At 44.7% G+C, this 13,138-nt stretch overlaps 1 protein-coding gene across 2 annotated transcripts in view; it reads left to right on the top strand.

The window, feature by feature from the left end:
- IL34 (interleukin 34) overlaps positions 1-6,995 on the top strand; it is a 458,594-nt gene extending 451,599 nt beyond the window's left edge. The window contains exons 6-7 of one of the 2 annotated variants that reach the window (XR_011199931.1): positions 5,225-5,841; positions 5,973-6,995. Coding sequence is in view for 1 of the 2 variants with exons in the window: in XM_069217498.1 (XP_069073599.1) it covers positions 5,225-5,307 (83 nt within the window). In the remaining variant the exon portion in view is untranslated. Of the gene's footprint in view, positions 1-5,224 lie in introns of both variants that reach the window. The other variant, XM_069217498.1, reaches the window with a different exon arrangement.
- Positions 6,996-13,138: the final 6,143 nt, after the last annotated feature.

The following is a 13,138-nucleotide window of genomic DNA, read 5'->3' as shown; positions in this document are numbered from 1 at the left end:
TCTCACCTGCATGCACTACATCTACAGGCACTAGGACTCGCACCAGAACACCCAGCACCACACCCCGCTCACCTGCACTCACCACCCCCACTACTATTTACACGTCCCCTGTGTCCACTCCCAGTGTGTCTGTGACGCCCCCTCCCAAAGTACACAAACGCGGACACCCACACACCCAACATCCATCCACCTCACGACAGCCTCCAGTACCTGCACCCAAATCACCTAAAGTTACACCTCCTACAACCACCTCCTCTTCCTCCACTCCCAGACCCCCTCCAGCTACCCATCCCAGTCTTCGTCAGCAACTCTTCCTCAACAACGTTGACCTCTTTGCCACCACCCCCACCACTCCAATTCATAGGTCCCGTAGTAGCACCTCAGCCAAAAAAAGTCCAGTACCAGTGGTGCGTGTTAAAGGTGTGTGGAGTGCACCGGCCACCAGGGCAGCCAGTGTGACACGGCGCCAAAGCACTGCCAGTCCACCCCCTGTAAAGCACCTTAAGTTGGAAAGTGGCCGACGGGAAAGGGTGAAGACTCCTGGCAGCAAAACTGCTCACAAGGGTCCCAGGGGGAGTGCCGAGTCAGCTGTGACTCCTCCAAAGGTGGTGAAGGGCCAGAAGAAGTCTGCACAGTCTGGGAAGAGCAGCACGGCGGAGAAGGGCGCCATCCTCCCCGGCAGCCGGGATGCCACCGCCAGCACTGTCGTCACTGGTCCGGAGACCACCACCGCCAGAGTCATTGCCCAGGAGGGCAGCACAATCGTCACTGGTCCGAAGATCACCGCCAGAGTCATTGCCCAGGAGGGCAGCACAATCGTCAGTGGTCAGGAGACCACCGCCAGAGTCAGTGCCCTGGAGGGCAGCACTGTAGTCACTGGTCCGGAGACCACCGCCAGTGTCAGTGCCCTGGAGGGCCCCGGCAGCCACAGCCCCGCAGGGCAATGAGGGACCGTCATGCCACACACCAATGCACAGGTCAGACAGCAAAGGCAAGCACCGCTGAACAGGTCAGAGACCGCCATGGTGAAGACCGCTGAACAGGACAAAGCACCGCTGAACAGGTCAGAAACTGCAAAGTCAAGCACCGCTGAACAGGGCACAGACCGCCATGGCAATGCACCGCTGAACAGGGAAAAGACCGCCATGGTGAAGACTGCTGAACAGGGCAAAGCACCGCTGAACAGGGCAGAAACTGCAAGGTCAAGCACCTCTGAACAGGGCACAGACCGCCATGGCAATGCACCGCTGAACAGGGAAAAGACCGCCATGGTGAAGACCGCTGAACAGGGCAAAGCACCGCTGAACAGGGCAAAGACCGACATGGCAAAGCACCGCTGGACAGGGAAAAGACCGCCAAATCAAGCATCGTTAGCCCGTTGGGCAGCTGGGACAGTGTCGGAACAGGAACCGCCACGGGGAGCCTGATGCAGTCTGGGCACCAGTCCCCCTCCAGAACCAGTGGAGACTGTTATCAACTTGTGAGACTGTGGCTTTGCACTCCCCAGGATGGTATAGTGGGCAACCCGCCCACTGTAGAGACTTGAGAGACTGTGGCTTTGCACTCCCCAGGATGGTACAGTGGGCAACCCACCCACTGTAGAGACTTGAGAGACTGTGGCTTTGCACTCCCCAGGATACATCAATGGGCATGGAGCCCCGTTGTGGATCTGGTGTGGTGCTGTAATCCGGCTGAGGTGCCCCCCCTTCCCTTCCCCCTGAGGTGCCTGTTGTATTTCTATCTGATGCCCCTGCAGTGTTCTCTCAGTTTGTGGACAGGTATCTAGTGTGGGCCTCGCCCATGCATTTTGGGCCCAGTGGTGCACGGACATTGATATGTGCATACCTGCACTACTATTCGTAATGTATCAATTCTGGAATGTGTATATATATATATATATATCTGTATATATTAACTTACTGTATTTTGATACATTACAATGTTTGAACTAATTTCCTTTTGTCTTTGCAATTTTCTGGGGGGGGGGTTGTTACTGTGCTGTTTGGACATGCATTGGTGTGTGTGTTGTAGTGGGTGAGGGTCGGGTTGGGGGTGGGGGTGTTGCGTGTGTGTCCCCCTGACTTTTGCCTCCCCACTCCCTTATGTCATAGGTGCAGTACTCACCGTTGTCTTCGCCGCCTACGTAGATGGTGATCGTAGAGGAGCAGAAAGACAAGCGCAGGGAGTATTTGTAGTTCGGGCTCCATGGTGGCCTCCTTCCTCGTGGAGTGTGTTAAGGTGAGCGTTTTCCCAGTGCAAAAGCTGTTTCCGCCGTGTTTTTATCCACGGTGAATCCGCCCCAGAAAAGGTGGCGGATTGGCGGGTTGTGATACTGTGGACGGTACATTGTTCTTCCGCCTGTCTGTTGGTGGTGACCGCCGTGCTGCTTGTCTGTACCGCCGTGGCAGGCGGAGTGTTAAAGTGGCTGTCTATGTTGGTGGTTTCCGCCACGGTCATGATTCCCTTTTTTTCCGCCGGCCTGTTTGCGGTATTACCGCAGCTTTAACACCGTCCGCCAGGGTTGTAATGACCACCTTAGTCATCAGAGGAGGGATTGTGAGCTAAATCAATTACTAATTAATTTGTATTCATTATTGGTTAAGAAGTTACATGAATTAGGTTAATGTAAATGTATCTAATTATTAAATAATTCACACTTATAGTTTAAATAATGTGCACATGTAGACGAATGTGTACTAATGGATCATATTAATAAATTGATGTTATGTATTTGTTTAGCTAATGTTAGGCATTGGTTACATTTCGAGGTTTGGGTCTTATCAGCAGAGCCTCATGTTAAGCTGCACTGCTTAATAAATGCTTGTAAATGTTTTGTGAAAATATAGAATTAATATTATTGCTCACATAGAGCTGACCAAGCGATTTGTCCTAAACTTTCTCATGAGAACTGCTTGTTGAGACGTTCTGTACTAGAAGTTGCTACTTTTAAAACTTGATGTCTGTGAGGAAGATGTTCCCAGAAGCACAATGGACGCACTGATTCCAACTAAAAAGTTACCTGTTTGAGGATGGAAACAGGAGGAGAGGAGCTAATCATCAACTTGTGAAAGACTGTTCAGTTATACTTCAGATTTAAAGTTTAGAGAAAATTGGGTCTACTTTGAATGTATGATATTCTTTGCAATGATGGCATGAGAAAATGCTTTAGGGATTTTGATATATCCAGACTACACTTTGCAGAGGACAGCCATTCTTCTTTCCTATTCTTGTTATGATCAAGCCCCGTTCGAGGAGCTGAGCAGTTCCTGATGGCTTCTATTTTCTAACTCTAACTTCATTGCTTAGTTTGTTAATGGTGAATGCTGGTTCCTTAGTAAATGATTTCTAAATGGTTCAGTTAGCTGAACCATCCCCTTCACTGTCCCGTTGCTGAAGCTGACCAGATGGATGTCCTACTGACGAAGAAAATCGCAGCTTGCTGTTCCCTTGAGGAGAGGTATACGAAATGTAAATGTGCCTTGTAGATTTTGTTCTTTCTTCTGTGTAGCAACCGTTACTTTGATAGCAACCGAGTTAGATGTTTTTCCAAATTAATGTTTTTGACTAAATTGACTAAATTGCTTTTGCATGAAGTCCAAACATGTTATTCTAATTGGAGGATTACTTAGTAAGCCCAACTGATGACAAATGTTATTAACCAAGAATTGATTTTACTCACCTGTTGAATCTAGATGTATGCTACTTCTGTTGTTCAGTTATTGTTGCTATTACTTTGTACTGTGACTCTTGAGTGCTTGATTATTAATGCTTTAGTCAAACTGAGATTCGTTCAAATATGTGTACCATTTGGTATTGAGACTAATTTACGTTATGTTAGCATTGTTACTATAGGGAATTAAACTTTCTAACTTTTACCAAAAGGCGTGGTTATTCATGGCCACATGGGTCATGGTGCGTGAAGATTACTGGCTCAAAGATTCGGATAATTGATTTGTTGAACATGTTACATTGCTATTGATTAGATTGTGAGTATTGATGACAAATATGGTGGAATCACTCTCAGTGTAGTCAAAAATCCATCAAACCTCTAATGCGTCCCCTTATAAATAAATTATAAAAGACCGAATAAGGCCAGACGCGCTCACACTAATGAGCGCCATGGTGCACTGCATTGTAAATATAGTGTTACCATGGTGTTGTTAGGGGATGCAGATTGTCGCAAGCAAACTGGTGCATCGTAAGGGGTGCACCAGTTTGTAGTAACTGAGGTACTAAGATTCCCTTCTGCCTGAATGGGAGCCCTGGTGCTACTGCAGCTAATTTTCAAGAATGTATGGTGGATTTCCAAGAACAGATAGGCGGTATAAGGATCAAACTTAACTCAGATAAAACTTAATTAATTATGTTAAAGCGCATCAAGAGCTTGTCTGGTCCATCTTTTTTGCAGCAGGAACCTGGAAACTGGCCAAAGTGTAACGTCATTTTCAAAACTGTAGGATATAAGTTGGATGCTGCACTATCTATCCATGTTGTGGTGGTTGTGGTTCTTCAGGCTAATTATATGAGCTTCAATTATTACACACAAACCTGCCTTGCCTTTTTCCATTCCATTCAGTAGAATGTCCCCTGTGGCAGGATTAGCTGGATCCGGATTTGCCTACTTGCCAAGTGACTCCATTCCAGTCTTTAATTGATCCAAAAGCCTATAGTCCGGCTAGACCCTGGTCTTTGCAGATTGACATTGGCTAAACCTCTACCCCTTGCTCTCCAGTGAGTTCCAGGATTCTGGCATGCTGTTGATAGATCCACATGCCTTGCTCATCCAGCTGTACCTGGCAGTATTCTCCTTAATTATGTAGATGATGCGTGGATGGCCGGGCTTTCTCTTTGCCTCCCTTAATGTCTCAGAATAATCTTTTCACTCATTGTCATTTAACAAAGAAGAACCTATGAATATTCAGTAATTAATTGGGTGTATTGAGATATAGTCAAAAGTTAAACATAACACTTTGAATGTCGTGTACCTCTTCTTTTTGTTCTTCTGACTGTCTTCCTCACTCAGTTCATTCATTTTCTCCTTCTCAGTCCTACTCCTTTCTCTTCCATTTTTATCCTTCTTTTCTGTCATCCAATTGTCTTCTCTCATTCAACTTCTTTCACTGGCTCACATTCCTCATTTGAACTCTCCTTTGCCTCTCTGTCTTCCTTCCTCTCTTTCTTCTTTTGTTCTCTTCACTCTCATTTTTTCTTTGGCCTCTTTCAGGTAATTTAAAGGATGCCAGTTCACGTCGGAGACCCCTGGTGCCAGCTCGGTCAAAATCACCTTCCACTCCCACTGCAATTTAAAACATAGCTGTTTCTAATGCTCCAGTGATCCAACATTTCTATTGTCTCCTACCACCTGTCTACATCGCACCCTAGCATCCTGTCCAGATTCACGGAGGTACAAAGACAGTCTCCGGGGAAAAATAGGGAATTTTGCATTGCAACAATGTCTCTCTCTATGCCACAGGATTGTGCCAGAACAGGCTCAAAAACAAGCCTCTAGATTTTTGGGAGAGCATTATCTCTTGAAATCAAATAAACTAGAGAAGACGATTGTGGCAACTTTATTTTCCATGTTGACTTTAAGCTAGTGTAACTTTGGTATTTGTGGAGACCCTTGGTGAAGATGGCCTTGCTAGGCAGAACTGTCCAGATGTCAGATCTATCCTCCTAGAATCCATTGCCAAAACTGAACATTTCTACCTTTCAGGGATCAGAAAGCTGGAAGCGTGTATCACAGATGAAGACTGAAGGTTAAGCAATGTGTACCATTTTCTGTAGAAGAGGGTGACTGGTGGAAAAGTCACTGAACTCAGCGTGTCATTTGTAAACAAGGTACATTGCCATGGAGGGGGTAGAGCAGACCCTTACCAGCTCACATATTCCACTGAAAGTCACTCTTAGATGAGTACGCCCCCAGATGGTGTCTGACGGCTGCGGTTTAAGGCTCTTGTTTCTCTTTTCAGTGCATAAACAGAGGTGGTGAGGAAGAGCCCTGTACTACTATAGGCTGGAGATTACTAAGGAGCTACTGCGCTCAATCGTAGGAGACATGAAAAGCAAGAACATGTAGGCCACCAAGAGACCTGAAAAGAAGGAATGAGAAATGTGTAAGTTGACACCTTGGAGCATGGTCTCACTACGGACCAGTTTTGGTGGTGCCCATGACTTTGCCAGTTTCACACATGGAAACCAACACTTAACTGGTACACCGTTCTCTTTTGGTCAAAATCCTGAAACCCTAACCATGCTGCACTTTACCTAGAGTTCATCTTTAGCTAGGGTCACATCAGGAGAGAGACACTTAGGTCTCCTGGAAGGCAGCTTCGATGCACATGTCATACAACTGCAGATCACCCTCACCACAGGAACCTGCCGTTAATTTGCTTCCACTGGTCCCATCTCTCCGGCTTGCATGTGTTAAATAGGATACGTCCGAGAGTCCACATATGAAACCTTCCAGTCCATGACTTTCAGACCCCTCCTTAATGATTCTGACCACCTTGGTCGTCGCATGGCTGCTTAATACATGTAGGGTTGGGGACTGAGATGTTAGAGTCAATAAGTCTGCGCCCTGTTTTTAGAAATCCCTCCATATTAGGCAGTTGTTATCAGTGCAAACACTCTCTTGTCCCATCTTACCATTCCCAAACAAATACAGCTTAGCAGCATCACTGTTGCTTTCCCCTTTGCAATGGTGGGTGTGACTCAGACAGTGAGACTTTCTGGGTTTTTTGAAACGCTCTAGTTTCCCAAGGGTTGGCGCAGAAATAATGTGTGAGTGTGGTGTGGGAATTTGGGGTGGGGGCAGGCGTGAGAAGGAAAAGGTGGGTGCTAACATTTCTCTAAGCCACAATGCATTGGGTGTAGCTGGAGAGGTGCTCCTGCTTCGAGTGTTTGTAGTACCATTGACATGCACTGCAGACTCTGGTAATATTTGATAAACAAAATAAAAGGGGACGGTCATAAAACATTTTTACTATTCAAAAGTGTTCCAAACTGATTTATTAACGTCTTTTTTGTCTGAAAAATTATAAAGGGAGTAATTGGCTGCCTTTGCACACTGGAAAAAGAAGGACCGCGACAACTTGATTGAAGAAGTGAAAACTCCAAGAAAGCTTTAATAACTCGATCTGTGGTAGAGTTATTTTCATGACAATTCTGTGTACTTTATTTTGCCAGCACACACACCAGTTCAGGCCACAGATACCTCCTCTTCTGCCTTCCCACCGACGCTCACGTTTTTCTGGTGGAGCAGAAGAATGGAAAGGGAACAAGAGGGCTTTCAGGTAAGTTCCATGGCTCTTTCGGAAAGTGCCCTGTTCACCCCTATGTAGGGCGTTCCGGGCCGTCTTAGGGCCTAGACATGCGCACACACGCTCTCTCACACACACACACACACACTGGCACGCGCATACACACACATAGCTGAGATCCAGCAGGGTGAAATGAAGTTTCAGGGGTGGATCAATTCTTCTAAGGAAGTCAGTTATGTGTCCCGCTAGTTAAGATGTCCCTGGTGAATAACAATCTTCTACATTTTTGAATCCTGTTCACTCCACGTTCCAAAAATCTTCCCATTTTTTTGTGGCAGGTGAAAAAGACCAGACATGTAAAAGACGAACGAATGTGTGGCGGAGCATCCAGGCCGGCTACCACAGTGGAGAGTGTAGTAGGAGACTCTTTCCAATTCCTGGGAGGACAGAATGTCCCTGAACCTGCCAAGTGACAAGGCACCAGGACAATAAGAAGAGAACAAAAGAGATTCAGACATGCAGGTCTCTCTTAATGCCACCAACCAAGGGAGTGTGTCCAACAATAGCTTTTGTCTTGGCTCCCCCCTCGTCTGATGAGCAAGGCACAAGCCTGAAAAGATTTGGGCCAGGATGTGATTCCTAAATGCCCTTGGACAAGGCATCACAGATAACCCATTCTTCATGTTGGTCCCTTATAGAGGAGGAATGGGGGAATGTTCTCCAAATAGCGTATGCCTTTTCTGTCATCACTGAAATATTATTCCCCTCTTTCCATTTCTATTGAGGGTAGCTAGAGTCAGGGAGGCCTCAGGGACCAGTGCACTCCTCTTTCTGCAGCACACTTAGAGAGGAAACAATAAGGAGAAATTAAGATATTTCTCCTTGGTGTGCCTCTGGTGGGGAGGCGTGCAATTCGGGCTCATTCCAATATCTATCAGTTTTGTTAAATCTGGGAATGTGTCAGAGTCCATAGGTGGGTCTGTAGGAACGCCCACGCTCTACCCATGGAATGCCTCCCTGCCACAGACTAACGCAAGGCTGCAATTTGCTCCGACTTGCGTTACTCTAGATTTATCAAGTCACGCAGGGCCACGCATAGTGGCCGTGCATGGTCTGATAATCTCATTAGGTTTTGTGTTGCCCTTGCGCTCCTTTGCGTGGTGCAAGGGCAGCTCAGCACCTTGATAAACATGGGCCTTAGTGTTTGAGGATGTGGAACATTTGAAGATGTACTGGTAAGACACCCCAAGTGGGAACCTTCTTCGTCTTTGTTCAGGTAAATATTACTGCACACAGTACTAGCTCACTCCTCACCGCCCAGTGTGGTACTCCTGGTCCTATTTTAATGAGGAGCGAGAACTAAAAACCTGCCAGCGCCCTTCTTTCACACAGGGGGTTTCGGAGTCATAACCTGTTGGTCCTGCCAATAAGTATAAATAAATCTGTGCTCTGCAGCTGTTGAGAGTGGAGCTTCGCATTTAGTTCATCTTAATGGTATTTAAGGTGCAGTAAATTTGCATGTGAATTTGCATAACAAAATTCTGAGCTGCAAGGGTTAGAGCTGTTGTGAAACATTTGCAGTTCAGTTCAAGTGACTCCCCTGTTTTTCTGCAATGGTTATCCTTACAGGCTGAGCATCTGTCCAGCGCACCATCACCCAGCCACGATGTGCTCATGACACAAAGGCAGCTCCTACGTATCTGTGACACGTGCATTGAAGGTGACAGGGTCTGGTAACGCAGTGTGCCATCAAAGTCCCTGCATATTTGTTTTCCCAGATCATCATTGATTGGGACTTTTAATGGCGATAGTTTGGTAATCAATCATAGTATGCAGTAGCAACAATTGTGGTGATTTCTCACTGTCACCACACTACAATCCCTTGATGGTGGAACACAGTGAACACTAGTTACTGCCAGTGGAAATGTACATCATGGGTGCGGCACAGAACCTTTCTCTTATTCATTCTCGGGCATTTCTACCTGGTCCAGGAGAACCAGTTATGAACTGGCCAGAGTGGAGAGTATATTTTATGATTTATATTTCCACAATTGTGGACGAGAAGCCTTTGTCAATCAAAGAGAAAAAATACTTTCATACCTTATGCTCAGAAGGTTTCAGGGTCTGCCATCTTATTGAGAAAATCAGTGTATCCCAAAACCGATTGGTGACCTTGTGACTGTATTAAAAAAACTAGTTATTCCATGCAGATTTGGTACTTTGCATGATGAATTCATTCAGGACCAAACTGTTATTAACGCATGTGTTCAGGTTGAGCTATGAGTTTATTGTTAATAATGGGTGTATTTTCTCACACATTGTAGTTGACACCTGCTGCCATCAGATACAGATGACTGGGTTGCAAACAGCGAATGAGTGTAACTACTATTTGATCTGTGGGATGGGGTGATATACGTTTGTGAGACTGAACTACCATTGTTCATAAACTAAATAAATAACCTCGATGAAAAAAATAACGTATGTGTTCAGGAAAAAAGTATAGGTAAATGGAGACTCCCCTTAAAGCAAATTATAGTAATGGTCAAAAAAGCAGATTGATCAACAAGATTTGGCAAAGTAGCTTTGTCCAATACAATTAATAATCAATGTACATGAAGAAAACCACAAGAAAACCGTGGAGTCTGGATTCACCACAACCTAGGATTCTGGATTATTGTTTTAGCATTGTGATTATAACAGTCGACTAATGCATTTTGCATGCAACTTTACAAGATAAATGTGTACTGGAGAGTGAAGGGGGTGAACCATCAGATGGAGAGGAAGTAAAGATTGATAGATATGTTTTGAGAATTAATTATGATATGCTAATTGTTGATCAGTCTTTTAGATACAAACTGGTGTCTGAAATGAGTATTGGGTATGTTCATATTTAATTCTGGCAGACGTGGTACCTAGTCACAAACGTAACATAGTACCCTCTTCACCAAATCCCCTCTATTTTGAGTTGGTCCAACCTTCTGTTTTCCGATGGCAGGGCCCCCCATTGGCTCCAATGGTTCTCATTAGAAAACTTGTTATGACGGCCAGGGCCATCGAGAAAGGGCATCAGACCACCCGCCCTATATAGTCCAGAGGGTCTGATGTCCTTTTATTCGAAAAAAGAAAACTACCCCACACCTTGAAAGAAAACTCCCATGGTGTGGGGGCATTGGTGGTGAACTCAGAACATTGCAGTCTGCTGTCCATCAGGGTGACCTATGTAATGATGGACACAGTAAAGACCACTGAGGGCTAAATCAACACCAAAAATATCTACAAAGTAGAACGGGAAGCAGAGTATAGAGCCTCTGCCCGCATTAGGTAGAGCGCTCTCAGACCCTGTCTCACAGTTCGGCCCACAGACTCTCTCTGTATTTCGCTCCTGGTTCTTCCTTTCTTCTGCCCCAGCTAAGCAGCTGCCTCACACCTGGTCCCCACTTCCTCACACCTGGTCCCCACTTCCTCCTTATCCCGCCCCTTCTTTCCATATCTCCCGCTCAGCTCCTAACTTCCTTCTTCATCCTCCTTTCTTGTCCTTCAACCCTAACAGCAGCAATTATCCTCTCTTCCACTTCTCCAGCTCCCTTAATTTATCCTTCTTCGTCCTTCTAGCCTCCTAAATTATCTCTCTTCTTCCTACTTCATCCAGACCTCCCTAACCCTACTTCACATGAGCTCCGCTCTCCTCATCCAGTATTTATTCTCTCCTCTGAGTACACCCCACTTACCCTCAACTCAGCCCACCTCTCACTTTTTTACCTCCAGCTTTTCTTTCTAGTCTGAGCTTCAACTGCTGCTCCTCTCCTTCCATCATGGCGCCTCCTCTTCTGCTCCTTTAACCCCCAACAGAGCACCCCTCTGGTGTCTTCAGGATCCAACATATCAACCTTTCAACTGAGCTCTGTTTGCCCTTCTGCAGCCAAAGCTCCTCCTCCCCAGCTCTTAGGCCCCACCTGCGCAGCTCATCCTTTATTAACCGAGGTACTCGAGGTACACAGCCCTATACCAGTAATAATTTGGTAGAGACGCTTCCTGGAGTTATAATGCTGCGTTTTATTATTCATTTTAATGTATTCACTTGCAGGTGGGTCATCATTGTGTTCAATATAAATAAATAAAAAATAATATTCACAATAAGCATTAGTAAAGTCCAAGACCACTGTTAATGTAGTATTTACTTGAGTTTGCTGGCTGCCCAGCATTTTAGAGGGTGACCGTGGAGCAGCGCAAATGTTTATTTCATTATGGGCCAGATGTATCAAAGGGTTTTACCCATTCTGTGTCTATGGGAAAATGCTTTAGTACATATGGCCCTATATTTATTAATCGTATATTAAACTCTGTGCAAATGTGTGGCTACATGGGTATAAAGAACCCTCAATTTTATGAATCATTAGCTTGTTGTATACCCATGCTAACTACATGATCATTTTAAGTTATCCAAACTGCGACTAGGCGTCTGAGGCCTGAAGCTTTCATTGCCGATTTAAAGTTAGTATGAAAATGTGCTTCCACGTTTTAATTTCCTTTGCAGGAATGTGATAACCTCGAATAGCTAAGAAGAGTAACTTATTGTTTTGTTTGTAGAAAACATAGTTTTAATTGATAGTCTCCTTTGATTTACAACGTGTGTAGGTAAGTAGAAGATCCTTGTGTACCAGCATATTAGATTGTTGTTATTTTGAAGGCCGTGCAGCCGTGTGTGCCTTTGTTCTATGATGGGCAAGAGGGGAGTTTACTTACACCTAGAAGACAGCGTAATCTGATTAGCCCCATCTTTGGGGAGCACATGGAAAAGAGCTCTAACTGGACTTCATTATTTTAATTGTGTGTATTAATTTAGTTAGAGCAGATCCTATCCTGACTTCGCTGAGGGGATACCTTTTCCTAACTCTGCAACTTGAGACCCTGTATTCTTAAGTTCTTGAGTTAAAGTCTTGAAAGTTTCAGCCCTTTACTCTGAACCTTAACTTGGTTCATCTCAGGCTGACACATTCTGTTTAGGATTTCTCCTTTGCTACTATCACATGTTTTATTTAGACTAGGCTAACTTCCTTTATGGAACTGATATTCACCTTATTTTGGATTTTGTACTTTATTATGATTTACTTTGCCCTTCACCTGATATACCTAGGAAGACTGAGTAACAACATTGATTGATTTACTAAATGAATAAAATCTGCAACTTTGACTAACTTGCTAATAAACCTTTATGGTTGGAAACCATCCTCTCTGTTGATCTTGTGGAGCCAAATTGGTTTCAGTGTAAATTGAAGTTGTTGTTAGCTCCTAGAATACACTTTTAGCTAATAACAAATGGTCCATATGACCAGTGGCACAATCTGTTTGATGACTACACTAGAGTCAGAAGGTATAGAAAATTGTGTTGCATCAATTGCTAGCAAATGAGGATGATTTAATACAGAAGTGTAATTAGCTAGAAAAATACCATAGTAACAATTCAAATTTGCCCAAGCCCAGCCCATGTCCTGAAGCCCATGGTCCAGTTCAGAGGAAATATTTGCAGCATTCCAGTGTTTCTGAAAGTGCTTGCCCTGCCCTAGGAGTGAGTATAAACAGGGTTATGCGTCGCTGATTGTGAACCGTCAAGATCTGCAGTATTTGTTCTGACGTGTTGTCTCAGGTTGTTACATTAAGATTAAGGTGCTTATTTGTGCAAACCGCTTGTTCATGTACATGCGCTTGTTGTTAAGTTGTGGTTGGTTATCAGACTCAACATAGTCTAAGATCCCGGAATAGATAATAAGCATATTGTGGTTTAACTTGTCTGTTAACGTTGCAGTGTTGGTCTGTGAAGTACCATCGGCCGCACATTTAAGATAGGTAACTATTAAACTACTCTTGTGAGAGTGTAC

The sequence above is a fragment of the Pleurodeles waltl genome, chromosome 12 (genome assembly GCF_031143425.1).
Source record: "Pleurodeles waltl isolate 20211129_DDA chromosome 12, aPleWal1.hap1.20221129, whole genome shotgun sequence".
In the NCBI taxonomy this organism is placed as follows: domain Eukaryota; kingdom Metazoa; phylum Chordata; class Amphibia; order Caudata; family Salamandridae; genus Pleurodeles; species Pleurodeles waltl.
The sequence above is the reverse complement of the archived record's forward strand: the minus strand, read 5'-3'. Positions and strand labels throughout refer to the sequence as shown.